At 38.3% G+C, this 26798-nt stretch overlaps 1 protein-coding gene across 5 annotated transcripts in view; it reads left to right on the top strand.

Annotated features, from left to right (window-relative positions):
• LOC109057496 (CUGBP Elav-like family member 3) overlaps positions 1-26798 on the top strand; it is a 55687-nt gene that overhangs the window by 17795 nt on the left and 11094 nt on the right. For 2 of the 5 annotated variants that reach the window (XM_042745520.1, XM_019074738.2), the window contains exons 1-5: positions 5275-5495; positions 9321-9408; positions 11517-11768; positions 13362-13638; positions 14083-14165. In XM_042745520.1, coding sequence (XP_042601454.1) covers positions 13494-13638; positions 14083-14165 — 228 coding nt within the window. In that variant the 5' untranslated portion in view covers positions 5275-5495; positions 9321-9408; positions 11517-11768; positions 13362-13493. Of the gene's footprint in view, positions 1-334; positions 690-1622; positions 1881-2182; positions 2375-3485; positions 5496-5878; positions 6054-9276; positions 9409-11516; positions 11769-13361; positions 13639-14082; positions 14166-26798 lie in introns of those variants that run through there. The other 3 variants (XM_042745518.1, XM_042745517.1, XM_042745519.1) reach the window with 3 other exon arrangements.

Below are 26798 nucleotides of genomic sequence, written 5' to 3' on the forward strand. Positions count from 1 at the left end.
GCAACATGTCCTTGTTTTATTTTAATATGTCTATCTGTGACAGACATATGTCCGTTTCATAAAAACATTTCATTGATTTTGTAAGGTTGAAGGTTTAAAAAAAAAAAAAAAAATAGACTATACGTAAGTATACGTATATATATATATATAAAAGAATAAAATGGAAAAAATCTTACTGACTGCAGACTTTTGAACTGTAATGTATGTTTGTATGGTTCAACCCCTAAAAAAGCAATATAATAAATTGTTAATATGCCAATTTTTGTGAATGTACAGTTTGATAGATGTAGTTATTGGAACTAATAGTGGAACTCTCTAAATCCTGCCTCTCCAGGCCTACGAGACATTTGCAAACCGGGTGTCGCACCTTAAGCGCAAGCTCGATGCACTGAAGAATATGTTGCCTGATCCAGATGACTCCCCCATTCCCTCCCCGATTGAAGATGCTCCCTCACCCACGGGCTCTGAGTCACCCTTCCATGCTCTGGAAAGGATTGGTACCCCAGACCCAGAGCTGGATGGGCAGGCAATGGAAGAGGACCTCATTGCTTTGGCTGATGCTCCCAGCCCTCTCTCATCTGTCGGGGGTTCCTCACCACCAAGTGCCCCTTTGGGAGACAAAGACAATCGTGACGTAGAGGACATGGACCTCTCGGATGTAGAGGAAACGGAAACACCTGCCATCATAGGTACCATATGACCTTTACTAAGTTTTTGGATATTTGGTATGTTTCTCATTGAATAGAAACTATTGTTAAAAGGATAGTTCACCCAAAAATTAAAATTAAGCTGCGTCTTACTGACCCCTGAGGCATCCTAGGTGTATATGACTTTCTTCTTTCAGACAAATCCAGTCAGAGTTATATTAAAAATTGTCTTTGAACTTTTAAGCTGTTTCATGGCACTCAGCGGGTGTTGCATTGCTTCAGTCCAAAAGACATGAAATAAAAAGCGCCCTTCAATAAAAATAAAAAAAAGTGTCTCACACGGCTCCGGGGGGTGAACAAAGGCCTCCTGTAGCGAATCGATGCGTTTTTGTAGGAAAAATATCCATATTCAAAACGTTATAATCACTCGGCTTGCGCTCACTGTTGTAAAACGGAAGCAGTTCCCGGGGGAATTACGTATGAGGTCAGCTTTGCACATGCACCGTTCAGAAGTGACGCACGCGGAAATGCAGCGGAGAGATCAAAACAAAACAAAGGTCATTAATTAAAAGTACAAAATGAGGATTTGTAAAGAAGAATGTCGGAGGATTTCGATATAAGCCAAGAGGAGACTGGTTTTCCTTTGCTAAAGTAAGGAAACTTTGCTTCTTTTGATCCTGTAAACAAATTTTGGTTTTCATGAGACTCACCGGCGCATGTGTGACACTGATCTCCATACGTCATGCTCCACTGCTTCCGTTTTACAACAGTGAGCACAAGCTAGATTTAAGTGATTTACGTTTTGAATATGGATATTTTTCTTACAAAAAAGCATCGATTCGCTACAGGATGCCTTTGTCCAACCCCCACCCCCGGGGGTGAGTAAAACGCAGCCTAATTTTCGTTTTTGTTAAGCTGTTGGGGTTCACAGTTTTCTCTTTTTATTATTTCCTTCATTTTGTTTTTTCCTTACAGTTGAGGAACATGTGACCTCTGCTGTCGAGTCCAAACAGTCCACTGTCACTCCAAATGTCAGAGAATCCTTACCAACAAATGAAGGCACACAAATAAATCAGATCGCAACCCCAACAGTGACTGTTCCCTTAGCAGTAACAACAACCACAACCACCTCCACACCAACCACACCATCACTGCCGGTGAACCTTGCTGGTGTTGACCTAGGCAAGATCAGCTCCATCCTCAGCACAATCACAAATGTTATGAAGAACTCAGGTGAGATGCTGAAATTTGATTTGTACAGCATGCCATGCACAGGTTAAATTATCTTATTAAATGTGCATACTGGTCAAAGCCTTTGCCTAGTAGTAAGCTGTGGTGCTTACTTGAGAGATGCATGTTTGAATGTGGCCTGTGTTGTGTCTGCTTCACTATTTGTTGATTAAAAAGTAGAAAAAATTAAAAGTAAAATAATTTTGGAAATTGTATTTGGAGAACTGCTTGATAGTATGAAAGGTGAAATGTTATAGAAATTGTACGTTACATCATGCATTCAAACATTGCTTTCGCCTTTGCAGCTGTAGGAGTTAGTCCTGTATCTCGGTCTTCCCCAAGTGTAACTTCTACTCCAAGCTCAACTCAAAAGACTCCCACTCCCACTACTGCCCCTCCAGCCAACCCACTGGCCAGCATCCTTTCTAGGGTGGACATCAGCACCAACACTCTGCTCAGTGCTCTATCCAAAACACAAACCCATGGGGGTTTCCAGGGTGAGAAATGGAAAAGAAAAATGAATTGAGTTGGGATATGAAATTTGTTAACACAGTAGTTCAAGATGTTTTAAGTCAACATGAAATCAAAATTAACCCTATTTTTGTTTTAATACGTTTGCAGTCTCACTGTGTGTGTGATTTCATCAGTGTATGTTAATCATAAGAAAACGTTTGATGTAATCCTTCATCAAAATGTTATAACTTGCTCCACCTTTGAAACAGCTTCCTTCTAAGACAATGTCACCTAGGTCATTAATGTTAACCAAAAGCCAAAAAGTTAATAAGATTTAAATGACAAATAAACAAATGAAGTTTGAAGCTTTTGTTTTAGGTAATGTGGGTTTTTTAAAGCTCAAAAGTTGGTGCCAGGCAGGCATTGATTTAGGAGCATAATAGTCCTCCACAGTCAAATGTGTACTCGCATTCAGGTGTGTCTTCATTCTGGTTGTCTTGCCCAGAATTCCTGATGGATGCAGTCCACCCTACTTATTAAATATATTTCAGTCGAAAATGCATCACAATATGCAAGTTAAATGAGTTGAGAATGCAATTTCATGTTGACCTAAAACATTATACATATTTTGCCTAGTTGTGGAAGCAACAGCAGATGATATTAGAAAAGACCTGGGGCCAGATTTACTAAACAGGGAAAATTAGTGTGAGAATGCAGTCCCATAAAAGCAGCAATGAAATTTACCAGGAGCAGCACAAATTAGTTTAGGGTCACAAGCAAGCAAAGATGATGATACTCCGGTATGGGTAATCTACTGTTTTTTGGCTGTTAAATAATGGTACACATACCAGTAAAACTGAATACTGCAAACCTTGGTAAATCACATTGGTCAATTAATTTAAATATTCTCCTCCCATAAATTTTGTGTCTGAAATGGAAGCTTTTACAACTGCATATGCAATAAAGTCAGCCACGCCTTTTCATTAGTAATTCCTTTAGCAAGTTCTGGCAGTAGTTTTTAATGCCAAAAGAGGGTTTGCGCTGGTACAAGCTGTTAGTAGTCTGGCCCTTAGTATGAGTTCTTCAGAAAATGTGTTTAAGTCAATCTGCTGACCCATGCGTCCCTACCCCTTTTTTATAATTTTTTTCCCACAGGTCTGTCCTCTTTGCTAAACAACCCGACTGCAAAGACCACCACAACTTCAAATTCTGAAAAGCAATCACTAACCACGCCTATTACTGAAGAGACTCAACCATCTCCTAAAGTCTTACCTACTCCATCTAGTCTCCCACTGGCTAAGGATCCCACCTCTCAAGGATGTGTGGCTCCTACGCCTATGCAGTCCAATATGGCGAATGAGAATAGGTCTTCTCTCAACTTTACCTTGGACTCCAAGATTGATACCTTCCTCCAAGGTCACCCAGGACTGAAAGGCTTTAATTTGGGCTTTCCGTCTGTTCTGACATGGCCTAAAGGAGCTGTTGATAGCCCTTTAGCAAGTGCAGAAAACCTTGGTGGAACCCCTGTAAGGGATGAAGCTGGTTCTACACCAACGCAAGATGAAATTATGGATGTTCCTCAATCAGAGCTGTTCCCGTATCAGCAGGGGCAAACTGTGTCTATTTCTACAGCTTTGGATGCTAAATCAACGCGTTCACTTCCATCTTGGCAAGAACAAAATGCTCAGGCTGATCCACAAGCTCATATGGACATGCACCAGAAGACTGCACCAAAAAAAGACTCTGTGCCCTCTCTTGCCGAGGCAGAAGCTATGCGACATCAGCGCATTGAAGCAATGCGTTCCTCTTCTTTGTCCAGCAACCAGCAACCTTTAAGAGACAATGTAGAAGCCACCGAGAGATCCGGTGTGATGCTTCAAGAGCTGAGACAAAACCCCTTAATTCGTGATGTGGGACCAAATTCTAAAATGGTGGAAGGTAGCTATGCATATCGAGATGATCAAGAGAAGCAAGTATTGGCCAGCTCTGATGCATACGGTGCAGAGCCGTACCTTGCCAAAGAACCAAGACAGGATCTTGGTGCACCTAACTTCTTCACAACACCTCTGCCACCAATCCCAAAGCTTCCTCCTCCACCACAAGACTTCATGCACCCCGCATCTTCGAGAGCAAGTGGTCCCCGTCCCACCAGAGATTTGCAGGAACCTTTCGGAGTTCCTGCAGAACGAGGTGGTTTTGATGGATCGTATGCCCCAGCAAACTCTGATTATGAACACTTGTCTCATGAGGTTCCAAAAACGGAGCCTTTCCATCCACATGGGGATGGGGCCTCTCACTCTGCTCATGCACCGCACCCTGCTCCTAAAATCCCACCGAATGGTCAAGTGGACTACAACCACCGACATCCACCAAGATTACCTCTGCAGCACCCTCCAAGTGTACCCCATCACCACATTGGGTCTCCTCCTCCAGTAAGGGGTTACCATGAAGCCTCAAGTCCTCCTCGACCTTTACCTGAAGATCCATACTTTGACCCATACTACGAACAACCACCACGTAGCCCTTCTCCCCCTCATTACGACATGCACCCGATTTCACCTCATGCACAAGAACATTATCCTGAAGAAATCCCAGCTCACTACCCAGAGCACAGGGTTCCTCCCCACTTGGAGCACAGGCATCCACCACCACACCATGTTCGTCCACCTCACCCTGGGCACTATCCAGCTCCTAGGCCCCTTCGTAGGCCACCACTGGTCCGTCATGAGCCGCCCTTTCCAAGGGGCAAGCGACCTGGCCCACCATTTGGTGGACCTCCCAGATTTAGGGGCCCCTTTTATCCCCCTAAAAGACCCTTCTTGCCTCCGCATTACTGAAGTGTGTCTTTGCTCAGGTGTTTAGTGCATGTCACAGTGAGCAGGTAAAGAAGTCCAAGTGCAATTGGGTTATCAGCAAGACAAAGATTGCTGTGGACAGTGACACGAAGGGGATGGTGTTGAACACCTTTGCAAGATCACAATAGAGAAGTGCAAATTTATTCACGTAACCAGGGGCATGGAATCAGATCGGCAAAAACTCTTGAGCAAGATCTGTCCTTTTCCAACAAGATGAAGTCAAGGAGCACTGGAGCAGAGAAATGGAAAGAATATCTGGCAAGGAATGCTGGAGGAATGAGATGGAATCTGAAGGCAGACAAAACAAGAGGTGGTTATTCTATTTCATTTCATTAATTCTTCTTTAATTTCTATAGTTTTTGTGTCTAGTTCCATTAAAAAAAGTCAAACTGAAAGGTTAACGATCTTTCCCTTAGTTGGAATTTGTGTGCATGTATCTCGCGCATATGTTTGGGAAAGAACTCAATGGGTTTTTGGATCAACATTTAACTAAGGTTGATATGTAATATTTTTTTACTTTCGAAGTTAAGTTCTGCTGATGATCAAGCTATATTGTTATGCAAAGCTGGTAGTTTTGATCTTATTTTGTACATGTTATTAAATGTACCCTAACAGGTAGTTAAACTTCGTTATCGTCTTTAATAGACAAACAGCAGTGTAGAGAAAAAGTAATCTTTACAATTTTGAGGTAAGGTCCTGAGGTGTACAGAGACAAGCCGTTTTTGCCAACAATGGCAGAAGATGCAGAAGAAACGAAGTTGTCGGGCAGAATCATCATGGCCTCCCTCAGTTCCCTGAGGCTTTTACTGTACTGACATAAATAAAGATGTGTTTGGAAAAAAACCACTGTGCCGGAGTGCAGTCTCAACCATGATGTCTTTGAGTCTTTTCATCTTAGTTGCTTCAGTGAATGGTTTTGTGTTTTTTGTTTGCTTTTCACAGTTTTGCGAACACCTTTCATTCATCAATAAAATACGATCAACATTTTACGCAGAGGTTTTATTGTAGAAAAATGGCTAGAACTCATGTCGACTATTTATGACAGATTTGTCCTACATCGTGTTCTAGAACCAAAACCAGAGGCTTTTAACCACATTTAATGTAATTCTAAATTAGTTAGTGTTTGAATGGGTAAATGTAGGCCATTTGTAAAATTTATAAAAAATGTAAATCTATGTTACTGTAAACTGTACAAAGCATAGCAGGAGTTATCAGAATCTAAGTGTATACAGTCAATTCAAGACAAATTTTCACATCCTCACTACAGTGTGTTCTGTGGTTGATCCATTCCAGCTCCACTTCGGGTTTTCTGTTTCCTGCTTAGTGATCCTGGACTTAACACTTCTCTTACATGCTAGTCTGGTTTGCGATGAATATTTGCTTAATGGTTACCCATTTGCACAATTTTATTGTTTGAAATTTAAATTTATATGCAGGCGGTTAGATTAAGATGCAATTTTTTTTTGTCTGAGCAAATAAGGACTTAATCAAGAGATGACTCTGATCACACTTCAGTTATGTGGCAAATGTTGCATCACGCTGTTGCATCTTTCTCTGAAATAAATGTAGCATAAAAGACAACAAATTATGTTCCTCTGAATTAAATGTAGCATATAAGGAATTTACACAGTAACTCTTACCTCTAAAATTAATGCCCAGCGTGGTTCCACTTAATTTAATGTCACTCATCCTCGAGAATCAGCTGTGGCTGATTACATTAGGCGCAGATGGATGTTAATGGAGTCAACTCCTTGAATCAGAAAAGGGTAACAACTACATTTAACAACATTTATAACAACATTTAAAAAGTGTAAAGTAAAAAGAGACATCCTTCAGCCTTCAAATCGGTTGCATTTAGATGTTTGCTGGCTAAAAAGCAGGATTTTCAAACATAATACCAAAAAAAAGCACAAAAGTGAAACATTTCAGGACATTTTGAAACTGTTTTTCCCTCAGTATATAGATCGTTTCGTGCTTCAACTTTCTTTCCTTAAAGAGAAAAGGAAACAAATGCTTCAATTAGATGGCTAATTTACTGTAAAACATGAAATACACAAAAACTAGCTAAAACCAAATCAGTGCTGCTTGATAAATTAAGTTGTCCTTTATAGTTAAGTCATAAATATTTATTGCTTATATATTAGACTGCTTAAAATTATAAAATTAGCATTAAATTGCGAAAAGGCCCATTAAAGCTCAGAAACTGCATGAAATTTTCACATCCTCGTTAAATCTAACCCATGGATTTTCCTGTTCATTTCAGAGAAAGTTTAATTTTCTTAAGAAAAGAATGTTCTCAAGGCAAGAAACATCTGGTGTTGAGCTAACTTCAGAGGAATAGTTCGCCCAAAAAGAAAATTTTTCCATCATTTACTCTCTAATGGTGTTCCCATCCTGTATGAGTTTTATTCTTCTGTTGAACATTAAAGAAGGTATTTTGAAGAATATGGGTAACCATATGCTGCTAGCCATTGGCATACCTAATGTGTTTTTTTCTTTGTGCTGTGGAAGTCAGTGGCTATCAGCAACTGTTTGCTTACCCACATTTTTCAAAATATCTTCTTTTGTGTTCAACATAAGAAACAAGATCATACAGGTTTGGAATGACTTAAGGGTGAGTAAATGATGAATGAACTCTTATCTTTAAGTTCTTCATAGTTTCACACCAGGGGTTTTCAAACTCTCTTTTACCCTCTGAGATATATCCTTCTGTAACACACCTGCTTTAGAGGTGTCTTTCATTGACAAAAGCAGATGTGCATTAAGAGAAAGGTTTTAAATTGCATGTAGAAACTGCTATCAGTAAAACAACCTAAATTCTTAAACTGATTTTAAGATCATTAATAGTTTCCAGCTATACATGTCTGGAGATTTGGTGGGACTAGGAGTAATTAACAAACACCTAAATCACGCTTTTGCTAATTAAAGTAATACTGATCTTTAAATTAAACAAATCCACTGGTATTGTTCATTTTTACAAACTTAATGTGTACAAAAATACACATGATAATGGTAAATAAAGTTATCGTATATTCCTTAATGGTTTTAAATGACATTTTAAATTAAGAGTTACACAAATCCTGAAATGTCAGAGTTTAGCATTGCATCACCAAAACCAGTCACTCTTTCATATAAATATGCGAAGTTGTTTTGAATGTTTAACATATTGTTAAAATATAACGAGAGTTAACAGTGAAGCCCTCCAATATGTTAGAAAGTTATGTCTGATGTTATGTCTATCGTCGTCCTTCAATGTTCAGTAAGACCGATTATGATACCTACTCCGATTTTTTTGTTTTTTTTGCAGGGAAATGTATATAGATAAATAATCAAATGTATAAAATATTTGTCGCAAAAAAAAAATATTGTTTGTAATATGCAATTATGAGATTAAACGCCGTGTCATTACAACACATTATGTATTACATTTTAATTAATAAATAATATAAGTAGTGTAGAGTCACGTTTTTTAATTATAGTAGATCTAAATATCATAAAATACGCTACACCTTTTAAACTTCTCAGCCAGCACCGAAGATGACGTTTACCAGTGATCTTCTGAAGTTCATCAGCTCTCTCCTCCATTTATTTTACTTAACATAGCCTACCTTTTTTAAACAGTAGTGAGGGCCACGCCCCCATATGAGAAGAGCGCGTGCAGGGTTCATAACAGTGGAATGTTTGTTTCTAACGCGTCATGCAAAACTTTCCACAGAAGCGTGTTCTGCGTGGGACGCCATCCATCAAATTATCCGCCCTCGGCATATTAAAATAAACACTTTGCTCATGTAACCAATGTTTTTGTTGTTATTTGCATTTAATAGAATTTTTAATAAAATGTTTTCTCTTTATTTATAAAGAGAAAACACACACACACACACACTATTATGCAAATTGTCAAGGAGCAGTACCCTTTTAAAAGATACTAATATGTATTTTAAAAGCACCATTTTGGTGTAAATAAGGTACAAAGATTTTGTACCTTAGGGTGCATATATATATTAAAAGCATAATGTATCAATTTATGCTTTATCTTTTTTCTCTCCCCTCCCCCTTCTGTCACTTTTGTGTTGTTTGGACCCAATCAACAGTTTGTTTTATTTTTCTCCCTCTGTCCATCCATCAATGTATGCAGATCTTCTGGTGAGGACTTTCTCTGCCCAGCAACAGAGTGCTTGAGGGGACTTCCAATGCCCTTGTATCCCATCCGCTTGCAAATCAAGGTAAGCACTTGCACAAAGCACACTCAGCATGTGTTAATCATCATCATATATTTGCAAGAAATGTAAATTATATCAGACTCTAAGTGTATGGCAAAGCAAGGCACTCCGAAGTCAGTGGTTCATTTTCTGTGGTAAAATGCTCAAAATATTGCATGTTGTCTTATGCAATGGACGGAATATGACAGTAATCTTAAACTTGTAATGTTTAAAAAATATTGTAATGGAGGGAGGTTAACTGGATGATGTGCACATCATGGTTAAACCTTTTATTCTCCTCAAGAGGCCTTCAGGACAAATGCAATACACAGTGTAAAGTTAGAGCTCTACCTCCCTCTGCTGGTACAACTCATGTTAATAAGATGGTACTTTATTGCTATATACAGGTCTCCTGGGTTTGCTTGGTCTCTTGTTAGAGGTATTTATTGGGGTTTCTGGTGTTCTTGTAATGAATATGCAGACAATGTTGTGCCTACATATTATAAGACTAAGGAAAAATATGTCTTACATATTATAAGACTAAGGAGTATGACCATATAGGCCTAGCGTAGTGTCTAACCCAGAACTGACAATTCGGGTTATTGCTCAAAAGAGTGCACAACATAAAGGTCAGGGTATAGGTATATAGTACCTTTATGCCAGTTCACTTGAAGCAAGGTGGATGCAGCTGATACAATATCACATTTCATACCTCACAAAGATATGAAGGCCTTGGGTCGCTTTATATGAATATACATGCTTGCATTGAATTGATCCTCCTGCATAATTGACACTGACTTTGACCACTGACAAGCTCTCAATGCTTACAAATAGGCAAGACTGAAATAACCAGCAGATGTCGTCGTTAATTCAACTGTCTGGTATAACCAGTTGAGTCATCTGTGATTTTAAGTGCGTGCTCGTGTACGTGAATGCATCATGCTTTGGGTCATATTAAATTTTTTTTTTTTTTGTGTGTGTGTGTGTTCTTAAGTGAGGTTATCAGAAAGATACGTTTTTAATATGAATTTGGGTCAAGGGTAAAAACAGCATTGGCGGATTTAGGGGCTCGTGGCAGATGGTTGCCAATCCCAGTAAATGAACACAAGTACACTAGTCTTTAATTTAGTTTACCATAAAAGCCATTCAACCAACAAATATATAGGTTACTGACCGTTTAACAATTACAAATCAACTTGATGTCTCGGCGGATGTAAATCGAGCACACGGTTTGTGATGTGATCTATAATCTCCTAAAGGTTCGTTTTATTTGATTTTATTTGGTCAGTAATAGAGAATGAATTAAAATAAATTCCCTGTCAGAAAGCGCACTAAAATAGCGAAATTGCAAGACCACATAGCGGGGACATCACGTAGTTTACGTGGGCGTTAATTTGCGAGAAAACATGATTTGGCTCAGTGTAGTTTCAGCACCGTGGTCAGAGCTCGACGAGAACAAAAGGCGGATTAGCGTCCTTGATATCAGGGACCGTCCAAATGTTACATGCAACCTAAAAAACGAACACTCAAAAAAAGCAGTAGCGAACCGTACCCCTATTTATCTAGAGTACGCTTCCTTTAAGTAAAACGTGTTCATTTGTTTGTGTTCAACAGTAAAATAAACCTTGGCATATTTTATGTTTGTTATGGGTCGTGGCTCTTCATGAAGGAACGTGTATTATTATTATTCATATAGCCTAATTATTAATCATTCTACATATGATTATTCCATCCTCCTTTTCCCTTTATGTTTGCTTTAATTTTTTGCATACATCTGGAAAATGTATTGATATTATTTTTGGCAAACTTGTTTTCCTTGTATAACACATCCTTAAATCAAAAGAACATGAATCATACTGTAATTAAAGTACTCTCTCTATTCAGTTTAGCTATGATGATCTGCAGTAATTGTGAGAATAATAAAATCATATAAGAATTAAAACAAATTGTATCCTTTTTTATATATAAAGTTACCATTACAAGATTTTGAGTTACATTTGATGACATTTATATGTGAGCTATGCATTATGAGTACTAAAATAATTGCAAGATATTTTGTGCAGATGCTAAATTGAGATATAAAGGCGCGATTAGGATAAAAATATGACTAGATTTTCTTTTTACCTCCATAGTATTACAGTATATGAAAGGGACGGCTGTTTCTATGTGACAGCACCCAATGATTTTGCGGCTGCGCTCTGTGAGGAAAATATAGACGCTCCCTTAAACCGAGTAAGCATCACGGTTTCCACACCCCGAGGGAGGACGGGAGATGGACAGGAGGGGGACACCGGCTTTCGACGTCAAAAGCTACGGAGTGTCAACACCGTGAATACAGGCTACAGCATTACAGTGCGTCTTCTTCACAGCCTCTGCATTAAAACGTGAGTGAAATTGACATTTTATTTGCATTTGTACTTGTATTGATTCATGCATGTATTCTAGTCAACAGGAGATATCTGAGAGGGCACAGAGAGACAAAAACCAAGACGATTCAAGGGTGACAGATGCACGGATTTAGTTAAATGTAGAGTGGATGGCGTTCGAGCCACCCGCTCTCCATCATCTCTCTTTATCTGTGCACGTAGAATATCAGACCATGTTCTACAACCAGCCAGAAAGACAGCAAATAAACAAACATCCCCTTGGGATTAACAAAAGAGAGAGAGAGGGAAGGAAACGAGAGCGAATTTCGCCTTTGCACAAACACCAGAGAGCTCGTAAAATTTGAATGCACTTCTTTTAGTCCCTTTTGATTTAAAGGCGTGAAGTTGCGTGAATAGTTGCATGTTTTTGTTCTCTGTCATGTATGTGCGTATGTGCAGTTGGTGTCGTGACAAAGAGCCACATACGCCTGAGCCTCCAGTGTGGATTAAACAAAGAAGCGATGGGGATATCGGTCAATATTTATGCATTTCATGTTGTTGCATTCACTTGCCAGAGCTCGTAACACAAGTTTCTTTGTTCTACTGTAGCATTTTAATCTCTTAAAATTAGAGATTGACTGATCACTCGTTTTATATTATGTGTTTTCGGTGACACTTTATTGTAGCTTAAATTATTAATATTTAAATGATATAATGCATTAATTCAAACAGATCTTTAGTGTGTATTCAAAGAGCTAAAAATTATAATTTTTTAAATATATATATATTTATATATAAAGCCGGCACTTTATTATAATCCTTATTATCCTCCACAATATTACGCATTTAATTCACCTCAAACTTAAACGTACGACTCTATTCGAACTTTGTTTGGCAGATAATTTTTAATATAGAGCTGCTATCTGTTAATATATGTATACTTTTAAAGAAATGTATATGATCTTCCATTGTGTGCGAATTGTTTGCCATTCAAAATCGACCGTCTTGGAGGAAAATATTGAGATTCTGGCAAGCTGAATGGCGATTGGACGCTTTCTTGTATTTATTTGCATACTGAATTGCGATTGGTCTATCGTTCTTACATCTAATTAAGTATGCCGTCAGATTGCGGAACAGATCGTTTTGATTCTCAGTATCAGAAAGTCAGAGAAAATAGGTTGAGGGCCTTTAAATAAAATGTTTTACATTTAAGAACAAATTTAGTAGGTTTCAGCTGGTTTTAAAACGCTCACGAACCGAAATGACTTGAGTTTGAGGAGGTTGCCATAGCAACAGCTCGAGCACGTGATCGTTATCGTGTTTTTTACATTAACAAAACGTAAATACTGTCGTTATTTGTCACTTTCTTCGATGTACATTTAACAGATACATAACAAAAGCATTTGTTTTTTTACCTAAAAGATCTTCCAGATAATGTTTGGCCTCATGTGCTATAAAGCGAATTACTAGTTTTAACGTTTTTTTTTGTTTTTTTTTTGGTTGCTTACAAGCACCACATGTCCGTTTACAAACATAAATCTTGTTAATGGAAGTAAGTATAAAGTGTTAGCGATTATTTAAAGTGGCTTTTTTAAACATTTTTTTATTCAGAGCTGTCACGGTTCAAACGTTTCCACCGGGACTCGTGTTTAACATCGCGACTCTTCCCCCGCCGCTGAGCCGCTCTCCAGTGCTGAAACCCCGGGCGCAGCTGTCGCTCCATCCCCTTAGGAAACTGTCCTAATGAAGGAGGCCGACGCCATCAAGCTCTTCATCGGCCAGATCCCGCGGAATCTGGAGGAGAAGGACCTGAAGCCCATCTTTGAGCAGTTTGGGAAGATCTATGAACTTACGGTGATCAAGGACAAGTACACTGGAATGCACAAAGGTAATTAAACGAGATTGACGCGGCTCTATTGAACGGACAGTCTCAAGGGGAAATGGGAGACTTATGGTGCTATATGAGCTTCCTCTTCATATCTTAAGAGAAACGTCTGTGTTAGTGCATCTAGTGATGTCTTCTTCATTGATAGTGGGATGTGTACTGTGTTTTAATGTGTAGAAACTTTAACCTTTAGTTTGTAATAGCATTCATTTCCTCCTATTTCACTTTGAGTTGGGTTCCAAAAGTCTAGCTTCTCGAGATAAACAGATCTATTCGCCGGAAATGCATCTGTGGTGCGAAAACAAATTGTTCAACGTTTTCCCATTTCTTAGTCACAGCTGTCATATCCTTTTATGTCCGCAAAACACTGCTTGTTATTCATGGTCTGTCTAGGACTGGTACATTTTTATTTTTACATCCCACGTTGTATTCTTGGTCTTTCTTCAGGATGTGCGTTCTTGACGTACTGTGCGAGGGAGTCAGCACTGAAGGCCCAGAATGCACTGCACGAGCAGAAGACGTTGCCGGGGGTGAGTTGTCGCTGTTAATAATGTGAACGGGCTGTATAAAAAAAAGTCAGACAAACACTTCCATTTGCCTTTATATAGCAGACTACATATAGGATAAATCTTTTATCATAAAGCTCTTCTAACAAGGCTGAGGAACATGAAGTCATTTCTAAAAGTGGAAACAACACATTATATGGTTCAGGAGACAGGGTCTGTGAAAATCTGTGTTGACTGAACAGACTTTAATTAGGTATGTAGGAGGGCACACTCCTTGAAGGCATCCGCGATCGTGTCGCTCTCAGAAGTCGTTGATTAGCTGTTAGGCCATCTGCCGTGCCAGCGCCATGACAGGCAACCTGTAAATTCAGAAACCTCCAATATCTTCATCTTTTTAATGCTTTTTTTATGTTTTCATGCATAAATTACCTACTTTTTTTCAGATTTGCCAGATGTACAGGATCATTAAGAGCGGTGAATGCGAGTCGAATATGTACTTGACGTCAACGTCTAAAACTTGAGGATGAGATCATATGGTCTGTTTTGTGATTTACAGGCAGGAACTAAAGGCATAGTCCTCCCAAAAAATGACAATTGTTTCTTCATTTATGCCATTCCAAACCTCTGTGACTTTCTGTCTTCTGCTGAACACAAAAAAGATATTCTGAAGAATGTTGGTAAACAAACTATTTTGGTTCCCATTAACTTCCATTGTATTTTTTGTCCAAACAGTGGGAACCAAAGCTGGAACATTCTTCAGAATATCTTTTGTTTTCTAGATAAAAAAAAGTTGTGCCGGTTTGGAATGACATTAGGGTGACATCAAGATGACCGTATTTTCATTATTGGGTGGAATATCCCTTGAATACAACTATACGCTTGGTGCTCGCGTGATGTTTTTTTTCCTGTTGATTAGACTTGGAGCAAGCAAACCTACAGGGAATCTTTTGCTTCCCCTCAAATTCTATTTAAGCGAGTTTAATTTGCGCTAGAGGAAGCTGCGTGTCATAAAAGACGAGACACAATGTGGACTGAGCGGCCAAACAGAAGCTTCTGGTGCTTCTGAACAGACTCTGAGCCAACTGTGGTCCCACCAGACATAGGCTAATGAAGGGATATATGGCTTTATTGCTCCGTATGTCACATCACGTAACATCAAATACTGGTTGAGTAGTGTTAGAAGCGACAAAATTATATCAAAGTGTGAGCAAAGTAAACCTCGTTCTGCCTTGGTTTTAGGGAATCAATGTTTAGATTCAATGTTTTTCCTTATGGTGAGTAACGTTATGCACATGTGTGCTCGTGAGTAACTCCAGAACAAATCCCATTATTAGCATGACAGTAGTCTGACCTTTGCCGACCTCTCCAGGCGCAGATCAGCGGGTTCCCCTGGCTTTAAATCCTATCTCCTCCTTCTCTATCCCTCCATCCTTCTATTAGTCTAACCCCTCACCTAAGCCTGGTAAGACGGTGTTCAAACCTCCCCCATGAGGTACGACGGGAACCACATTATTAAGAACAACAGCCCCCCTCTCCTAGAGCGAAATCTCTCTTCCTCTTTCTCGGTCTCTCGATTTCTTTCTTTCTTTTTTCACACACACGCAGACGGCCCAGCTGTGTGGTGTTATTACCAGCTCATGGCACCTGCCATTCAGAGCAGGCTCCGCCCCCAGCCTGTCAATCATTGCGAATCGCTCCAGCAACGCTGCGTGATGTGTGTTTAGAGTGCGTGTGCGAGTGAGATAGGAATTATAACCACAATGAGGGGAGAAAGACAGATAAGATAAGACAGAAATTGGCTTGGAAGCTTCATTTCTCACCTTTTGTTTTTTTTCTCTCAGGCTTTGTTCACACTACTCCCAATTCAGATTTGTTTTTCAGATTTTTCAGTTTGTGCCTTGTCATTTTGCGAGTGATGAAAACGTAACCGCTTGTTCAAATGTGGTCAGAAAAAGGATAGTTCACCCAAAAATTACAATTCTGCCATCATTTACACACTCTCATGTCATTTCAAACCTGTATAACTTTCTTTCTTCTGCAAAAAACAAAAGATATTTTGAAAACTGTCTCAAGGTTTTTTGAATGTTAACGAGTACCAATGCTGTTTTGGATTCCATTGACTTTCATTAGTGTTATTTTACTATTATTTATTACAGTATTTGTTAACATTTTATTCATTTATTTTTATTTTTTTTCTTGCTTGTTTTAGTCATTTTGTTATGTGCTTGTGTCATTTTTATTTAAAATGTTTATATTAAGCTTTAATTTATTTGTTTTTTAATTTCGTTACTTACCAAGGTTAGTTACCATTTCTTTCAATTAATTTTATTTTATTTTTAATTCAATTTACTTTATTTCAATTAACAAAACTGACCTGTAATAGCTTTAGTTTTAGTTAATTTTACAACAGTCTTTCAATGTATTGACAAAAATGCTTAAAACATTCTGCAAAACATCTTTTGTGTTCAGCAGATGAAAGAAGATTCAAAACATTCAAATGTGTTTGGGTTTTGTAAAAGTCATATTTAATGCATTTTTAGACTATTGTTTGTTTGGATGAGCAAAAAATAACTGACAAAAACTCTAATATTCTAATTTCGCTAATGTTGAAACTCCGAATTAAAGATCAACTGAGAGCAGTGAATTGAATGGAGAGGTAAAGGAAGACAAGGTGGAGGAGGGGTTGAACAGATGGCATGGCTGGAGTGGCACCTGGCCTTATGTTTAATTTCAGGTGAGAGGCACACAGTGATTGTAGACAGAGGAGGAGAATGGAGACCTGGAGTCCTCTTTCTGGTTTTCAGTCCCATGCTCTCCTCCTCCTCCCCCTCTTATCTTTCCCCATCTCTCCTATCTCTCACTCTCTGCCTATCGTTGCCATCCCAACGTGTTTGCTTAACTCTGTTTATCACATGGCCCCAAAACAAAGCGCCGGGTGTCGTCCAAGACACTTCAGTCCTGCACGCATTCGTTTGTGCTTTTAAATCCGGCACAGCATTCACATGCATACCCTCAATCTCCCGTTTCCTCTGTTCACTCATTGGCCACATCTCAAATCATATTCCCTTTGGTCTTCTCTCAAACAGCAGCTAGTGAACTACAGGGCTAAAATACTGGATGTATTTGATACACAGTCGTTGTGTTGGTGGTTTATGGTAAAATGTGACTCAGCTGGATCCTATCTAACTTCAGTTAAGATAAATATCAGCTTTCACGTTGAGTTTAAGGTGTTTTATTTGCTGTTTCAGAAACAGCTTTACTCTTATTCCTGCCTCAGCCATAAAAATCCTGACAAGAAAGCAAGACGTAGTCAATCAGCAGGACAGACCAGATAGTGTCTGTTTGCACTATTAATGTTGTTTTTACTATTATAATTTTGATTCAAAGCATCAAATTACACCCAATCCCTATCGAACTAGTGCTTCCATTGGTTATTGATAGCATAATGGCAGTTAAACATATCTATGATGTGTGTGCATACACATTTTGGCATTTTTGTGTTTGGGACAAGTTGTGCGTCTGAATGCTTGTTTAAAAGAGCGTCTGTTGTGCCTTTGTTGTGGGGGAGGGGAGGGCAGGTGTTATCAGAGAAGGGGGATGGAGTGTGTGAGAGCGAATGTCTGGATGTTTGTTTGTAGTTTAGTACAATGTGCTCATTCTGATTTCTGTTGTAGTATGTTTAGTGCAACCAGAAAGTCAAATAAGATAGGATTGGTGGTTGTTTACCTTAAAATTTGTGTCACAGTGCACTACTGTTCACATTTAACTAATGTGTTCCTATGAAATTGTACATGTATGAAATGTACTTCGATAAAAATCCAAGTGGATTATGTGTGAGAAAGCATATGCAAACTCATATGAGTACTATTTACACAAATAAAAGACAAGCGATCATATCAGACTAGCACGAACTGATGCATCAAATGCGAAATTGCGTGCGCTAGTATGTTTCCTTTCCAGAGCTGCGAGATTAAGTATATTTGACTTAGTGTCAGTGTCTATGCTCACATCCAGACAGGATGAGTCCATTGTTCGGATGAATTGAAGGGTTACAGGGTTCGAGAGCGCAAAAGAGGGAGAGAGGTGAAAGTAGGTCTAATTAAAGAGAAATTGGACGGATATGTGAAAAGGGGGGAAAGATTGGGGTGGGGGGGTGAATTGGGGGAAGGGGGAAATGAAAGAAAATTTGACATAATGAGCCATGGGTGGTGGTGGGGGGGAGGGGCAACTTTTGAAAGGGGAGGCGGCGGACATCCACGAGCTTAAAGACAGACATCTGCTAGCATGAGTGTGTGTGTGCGCACGCATGTGTGTGGCCTTTGATGATTACACACTCCGTGAGAGCAGAACTTAATCTGATGGACATCTATCCACTGTGCACAGCAGATTTTTTCACACCATTGAGACACAAAATAAACTCGCTAATGGTCATTTTCTACTTTTGGCTGCAAATGTTAGCTGCGCTTTTCATCCTGTTTACATTTGTGGTAGTGTTCAGAGGCTCAGACATTCGTTATAATAAAGTCACGAACAACAGATCCTCTTGGGTCCATCCTACTTCCTCTCTTGATTTGGTTGGTTTTGTCATCTGCAACAAATCATGCAATCTTAAGAGCTTGTTTGCAGGTGGTAATCTGTCTTCTTTCTGAATGTGTCCCAGATCAATATTGTTTCTCAGGAAAACCCATAAAGGCACTAAATGATGAATATGGCATTTGCAGATTTCCTTATGAGTAATAAGGTCGTATCGAATTTTCAATTTGAAGTGCCCATGATGATTTTCTAAAACATAAATAATATTCTATACTTGTTTTTACAAGGCAAGTTGTGTTTCAAATGAATAATATTCACTCTTTCAGAATATTGTGTGTGAAATACATAGAAATGAATGGTTGTCCCTTAGATTTCCATTTAAAAGTACACAGCTATCTACTGTAACTTTTTTATGTGTTCATTTGGTAACACTTAAGTATAGGACCAATTCTCACTATTAACTAATTGCTTATTAGCATGCCCATTAGTAACATATTGGCTGTTTATTATTACATGTAAAGCATTTATTCTACATGACCATATTGTAAATCCCTATTCCTACCCAATACCTAAACTTAACAACTACCTTACTAACTATTAATAAGCAGCAAATAAGGACTTTATTGAAGCAAAAGGTTTGTTAATAGAAAGAATTGGACCTTAAAAAAAAGCTCCACGCAATATATAAAGACTAGCAAACAAACATGCATTATTTACTTTATGAAAAGAGTGTTGAAATCCATAGCTTTCCTCATCCACTTGGCATTTGGTTCCCATGGACAAAAATAAAGTAGCACCCCCATCTCAAACAATAGCACAGCATCACCAGTGTTGACGGCGTGTTCGGGGTGTTAGATATCAGCATTATTGCAAGCATCGCTCATATGTGGTCTGTTTGCTTGGCAAAAGCAAGTTTGTTTGAATGTGCTACATTCAGAATTTGATATGCATATTGAGTTAGCAAGCCCAACCAATGCATATCTCAGTTTCACAAGCAGTGCCATTTTCACATGTCCCCCCGTCCATCTTTCCCTGTTTTAAGCAGGCGTCAATGCTGACAGTTTAAAGTCTGTGTTACCATTGCAGTTGCTTGAGGTCTAGTGAATGACACATTTGAAACACGCTAATTGATTAGAGTATATTGATTATCTCCAGAATGAAGATTTCAGGAGCTTTAATCGTCCAGCCAAGATGGTATTTCATTGTTTAAGGGTAACTGATGTGACATTTCAAGCAGTATTACATGCTATTTAAAGGACTTTTCTCATTCTTACTAGATTGTCATACATGCAGTTTCGATGACCTCATAATAATTAATAATAATGGAATATTTGTATTCAGCGCTGTTTCTTCATAACACAGCAAATTAACTGCAAAAAGGTGCATTTAAATTAAATGGTGACATCTGTTGCACCTAAAATGTACATTATACATTCATTGAAGCTATGCTAAATCTTGAATTTAAGAAAAAGTTCATTTCAATGTTACCTTTCAGCTATTCTTGAAAACTGAGTGTTTATATTAAATGTAAAAATGTTGTGTTTGAGTATAAGAAATGTAAGGATGGATAAAAGTATGTTCTCTTTGACATGTTGAATGTGAATGAAACTACACATTTCTGTTGTAACAGTGTTAAAAATGGGAGATGGATAGAATGGCTGAAAGAATAAGCCAGAAAAAAGGAGATTGGAAAGAAAGCGAGTGGAATATATTGGGGGTGGGGTAGCGTGCAGGTTGATTACGGTCGCAGGTCCTGTTGCCAGGAGACAGCTGGGACAAGGGATGCTGGGTTGCTAGGGAACCAGCTGAATGCGATGGCCAGCATTGCATGATGGGTACAGAGGCAAGATTGAGAATAGTCTTTGTGTAGATACACACCTAATTTAACATCTGCCACACACACACATTGACAATTCGCAAGAGAGATCCTCTTGAGCTTGAGTGCAAATCACACACCCAGTCATTCTTTCCATGCACAGAGAAACTTAGGGAATATGAACAAACAGCATGCCTTGCAGGCATATATAGTGTCTGCGTGAATGAGTGAATGTGAATTGTGATCTGATTTTTAAACTCTTATGAGTCACCGGCTTTCTGAATTTCGTGTGAATGGAAAAGGCAGATTTGGGTGTGTCTTCACAGTTTGTTTTAGGTGTATAAGCATAGGTATTTTATAGGTCAAACATGGGGTTTTATTTCTATATATGTTTGAGGAAATACATGGAGAGTGGTGGCAGAGTAAATGTCAGTTGATTGAATAATCTATGGATTTAATATCCCATAATCCCACTGAAATCCCTGGCCTCAGATCAAGGCGGAGATTAAGTGTGTGTGCTCATCATGTCAATGGAGTGTTTTTGCTGGCAGACGAATGCAGTGACGGTTATGACCTGTGCTTCTAATGGCATTTATGGAGAGACATTACATTAATATTTCTATTTTTGTAAGCGTAAAATTACATTTTCCTGCTGCAACGCCGATTGAAGGATTGTTTATTTGTGTACTGATGTGTATTACATTTTTCTATACACAAAAAAAGAGCACACATTTGTTGAGTCTTGTTTTTAAAATCAGTTGTTATTTAAGGATTTACTTTATTAAAATGCACTTAGTTTTAATGTCAGTGGTGCTACTGCAATATTAAAACACCAGTTGGACATTTATGGAAAGCATGAGATGTTCATCCTCAGGTTTAAAGGTAGGGCGCTATGATTTCCGTGATGTGGAAAACACCAATAGAATCACGGAATCCAAACATAAAAATGTATTTTACTGTATAACACAGAATGTCATGAAATTTTGGATGGATACATCAATAGTAGGTCAGAACACTTTAATCAGATGTAACATGGAGTAGTATCTGTAAATATTTAGCTGTAAAAATACTATTTAAATATGAATTTGCATGTTCTGCACATCTCTGTGTGAATGAATGGTGCAAACATTACTTTAAAAGGAATGGTTATAAATATGGTTAATGGTGTCATCAATCATTTTTTATTAAAAAAAAGATTATTTTATATAACAATGATTCATTAAATTGATCAAAAGTGACAGTAAGACATTTACATAGTTACAAAGTGTTTATTTTAAATAAATGCTGTTCTGTTGAACACTGATAATAATAATAAATGTTTCCTAATCACCAAGATATTAGAAGGATTTCTGAAGTTCAGTATAATAATGCTGAAAATTCAGTTTTGACATCACATAAATAAATTAGATTTTAGAATATATTCAAATAGAAAACAGTTTTTAGAAATTGTAATAATATTTCACATTACTCTCCTGAGAACCAGAAAAAAGCTTTGTGAATTTAGTATTTTTTCATGTCATTACATTGTTTAGAGCATAAGAAAAAAACAGAAAATAACATTTTTGACAAATTTTATTCAAATGTTATGCTGTGTCATCTGTAGAGGACACCAGGACTAAGCTTTTCTAAAAATAAAATGCCATGAATAGACATGAAAAGGCAAAAACAATGGGATTTTTTAAAATCACCAATCAATTTTTAGGTTTCAGGATTTTTTCATACCAAACTTTGTATAAGGATGATTCTCAATTATGTTATAGAAGATATAACAAAATGATTTGATATACCTTTTTGCTTTATGTAATATGTGTGTAAAAATTCCATAAACTGGTTTTCCCATTAAGCACAATATTATCTATACACAGTATCTAATTTGCTTATTAATGTGCTGTTGGGACAGCATGTTGAAAAAAGAAGTGTAATAATTAGAGTAGTATTTGGCCAGAACGAGCCCTTTAATTATTAGTGCGGTTATGTTTATGGAAGCCAACAGGTTTCTTTCACCTAGAAGATGATGGAGAGTCTTCACTGTCTCTGTTGCTTTGGCAACCGCACCAGTTACACCTGCTACTTTTGTCTCTCTCTTTCCATTCTCATAAATACATTCTCAAAGACTCACTTTTCATCCGTTTCGATCCTTCCGTCGCCCTCTGTCTCACTTGTTCTTTATTTCCCCATCAGTACCTTCCCCTCCCCTCGTCGTCCAGGGCAACCTTGTTTACCTGCTGGGTAGCTCGTCTCGCCGTTGTCATGGTGACACAGGGTTGGTTGCCGTGCCGACCTGAAGTGGCAGTGCCACGACTCGCTCTCTCTGTCTGTCTCTCTCTTTCTTGTTGTCTCTCTCCTCCCTTTGTACCTTTTTCTCCTCACCCTTTTCTTTTTGTTCTCTGCCGCTGTCTCTGTTTTTCCTCGCTGTAATCCTTGAAGCTCCGTGACTCATCACAGTGCAAGAAAAGATATGAATAAAGCTCCTCATGTGAAGCCTGTACCACCCAGTGTATCAGAACAGAAGTGATGCTATCCAGTATTTTTTGGTTTGATGTGCCATCTTCCTGTTGATGCATGCATGTGAAATGAGCGTGCGAGCTGTTCCTTTGTCTCAACCTTGATGTGAGTTGGCTTCTTTCCGAAAATGAAACTAAAATGGCACAGTCATTAACCTAATCCATTTTGCTGACCATTTCAAAGTGCTCATGCAGTCAACAGTTGGCCAGCAACCTGCTGTGTGTTATATACACTCAAAAATAAACGGTTAATGTCATAGAAGAGAAGAACCTTTGCATGTTCAACAGGAGGGCTTTACTTTTCCTCTTCTGATGAATATATATTAGGAGTGTAACAGTACACAAACATGATGGTTCAATATGCACCTCGGTTTTGACATTACGGTTCGGTATGGTTTCAGTACAGGGGGGATCAATAAACTAAACAAAAATATTTAAATTAACTTCTAAATTGAACAATTTCTATTTATCTTCTCTAGACTTCATTTCTCTAGCAAACTAACGAGCTGTAGACACTGATGACTTGCCTGAAGTAAATGAAATGCTACGTGACGTTTTGTTTACAAGCTGTTTTATTGACTTCTTTCCATGGTTGAAACACTGACTGAATGATTACGTGAGATGTTCATTCATGTTTATTTCGCGTTAAAACTAGCAGTACAGATCACTCGCGCTTCACGCTGCCTTTTGAACTGAGGCGTTTAAAACAGCGATTTCTCATGCTACATCAAAGAGTGTCAAAGCAGCATTCATTGCTTGAATGTTCTGAAAAAGTGGACATAATTTGAAAAATTAGACTTTGTTTCTTATCAAAATTAAAACTGGAAGTTTCCAATGAAGTTCAACTCATGCAGTGGATAAAGCAATGCTTTTTTTTTTTCAGTACACATGCTTACCGAACCGAAAGACCCGTACTGAAAATTTTTTGTGTACTGTAATAACCCTAATATGTAAAACATTGATCTGAACTATTTAATGGAAAAGTTCACCAAAAAAGGAAAATTCTGTCATCATTTGTCAGAATATCCTTTACCATGCACTGGAAGTGAACGTTATTTGTTTCCTCTATTGTCTATAAGTCTTCTGAAGACATTCAAGATGCTTTGCTATACAGGTCCTTCTCAAAAAATTAGCATATTGTGAAAAAGTTCATTATTTTCCATAATGTAATGATAAAAATTAAACTTTCATATATTTTAGATTCATTGCACACCAGCTGAAATATTTCAGATCTTTTATTGTTTTAATACTGATGATTTTGGCATACAGCTCATGAAACCCCAAATTCCTATCTCAAAAAATTTGCATATCATGAAAAGGTTCTCTAAACGAGCTATTAACCTAATCATCTGAATCAACTAATTAACTCTAAACACCTGCAAAAGATTCCTGAGGCTTTTAAAAACTCCCAGCCTGGTTCATTACTCAAAACCGCAATCATGGGTAAGAGGTTAAACCAGAAGGCCATCATTGACACCCTCAAGCGAGAGGGTAAGACACAGAAAGAAATTTCTGAACGAATAGGCTGTTCCCAGAGTGCTGTATCAAGTGTATCAGTGGGAAGTCTGTGGGAAGGAAAAAGTGTGGCAAAAAACGCTGCACAACGAGAAGAGGTGACCGGACCCTGAGGAAGATTGTGGAGAAGGACCGATTCCAGACCTTGGGGGACCTGCGGAAGCAGTGGACTGAGTCTGGAGTAAGAAACATCCAGAGCCACCATGCACAGGCGTGTGCTTTTGAACCAGAAACAGCGGCAGAAGCGCCTGACCTGGGCTACAGAGAGAAGCAGCACTGAACTGTTGCTCAGTGGTCCAAAAGTACTTTTTTTTCGGATGAAAGCAAATTTTGCATGTCATTCGGAAATCAAGGTGCCAGAGTCTGGAGGAAGACTGGGGAGAAGGAAATGCCAAAATGCCTGAAGTCCAGTGTCAAGTACCCACAGTCAGTGATGGTCTGGGGTGCCATGTCAGCTGCTGGTGTTGGTCCACTGTGTTTTATCAAGGGCAGGGTCAATGCAGCTAGCTATCAGGTGATTTTGGAGCACTTCATGCTTCCATCTGCTGAAAAGCTTTATGGAGATGAAGATTTCGTTTTTCAGCATGACCTGGCACCTGCTCACAGTGCCAAAACCACTGGTAAATGGTTTACTGACCATGGTATTACTGTGCTCAATTGGCCTGCCAACTCTCTTGACCTGAACCCCATAGAGAATCTGTGGGATATTTTGAAGAGAAAGTTGAGAGACGCAAGACCCAACACTCTGGATGAGCTTAAGGCCGCTATCGAAGCATCCTGGGCCTCAATAACACCTCAGCAGTGCCACAGGCTGATTGCCTCCACGCCACGCCGCATTGAAGCAGTCATTTCTGCAAAAGGATTCCCGACCAAGTATTGAGTGCATAACTGAACATAATTATTTGAAGGTTGACTTTTTTTTGTATTAAAAACACTTTTCTTTTATTGGTCGGATGAAATATGCTAATTTTTTGAGATAGGAATTTTGGGTTTTCATGAGCTGTATGCCAAAATCATCAGTATTAAAACAATAAAAGACCTGAAATATTTCAGTTGGTGTGCAATGAATCTTAAATATATGAAAGTTTAATTTTTATCATTACATTATGGAAAATAATGAACTTTTTCACAATATGCTAATTTTTTGAGAAGGACCTGTATTATTATATTTTTTCACTCCACTGCAAACTTATTTATGATCTTATAAACTAGAGTTCAAAGGTTTGGTGTTGGTTTTTGAAAACCACTTGTGCTCACCAAGTTTGCATTTATTTAATGAAACATGCAGTAAAAACAGTAATATTGTGAAATATTTTTACAATTTAAAATAAACATTTTCTATTTTAATACATTTTAAAATGTAATTTATTCCTGTGATTCCTTGTCTATTATAAATGTTGAAAATTGTTTTGCTTTTTTTGTGGAAATTTTACATTTTATTTCTGCATTCTTTGATGAATATAATTTTTTTTCAAAGAAAATCAGCATAATGTAACATTATAAATGCCTTTACTGTAACTTTTAATCAATGTAATGCATCCTTCTTGAATAGAAGCATCTAAAAAAAGAGAAACTTTTGATCAGTAGAGTATATTCCAGTATGGAAGATTAGTGACGTCAGATGCCATTGTTTCCATTAAGATTTTCAGCAAATAATGGTTTGAATTTTGAGGGTCAAAGAAAAGAGTTCTTGCCTGAAAGTAACGGAAAACCTTTAAACAACCTTGTGTATGAACTAAATTGGGAGCAGCTGCCCTCAATACAATGCTAAAATGCCCTCAAAAGTTATGTTTCCCCCGTATGCCGGTGTTTTCTGAAGATAAACAAAGCAATTTGGGCAAATCAGATTTAAGCGCTGCAAAACAAGCTCTTACAGCTGAGATCAGATTAGTAATCACCAGAGGGAGTTACACTAGGAAAGCAAAAGAAGTGATCCAGAACAGACGTATAGTGGGTGTTGGAGATCTTTACAGTGCTTTACATTACTGCAGCAATCAATGAGACCTGCTTCATTAGTCATCCTGATAAACGCCCTTCTGTTTGTGTCCTTCTCCGTGAGTCGTGTAATGTATTTTTGGCATGCTGTGAAATAGTGGAAGTCATTATGTATGGTTTATACGGCTCTGTGTGTGTGTGTGTGTGTGTGAGTGATTGCGAGCGAGTGCCTGATCAATACGGACCCCAGATGAGCAATCGCTGCTGGCCGGATAAAACAAGTGATCTGAATTGGGCCGAAATGTCACCTGCTGCATAATTAACGCCTTTATGTTGATCTGAGCGATTGAGCTC

Source organism: Cyprinus carpio, chromosome B19 (genome assembly GCF_018340385.1).
Source record: "Cyprinus carpio isolate SPL01 chromosome B19, ASM1834038v1, whole genome shotgun sequence".
Lineage (NCBI taxonomy): Eukaryota > Metazoa > Chordata > Actinopteri > Cypriniformes > Cyprinidae > Cyprinus > Cyprinus carpio.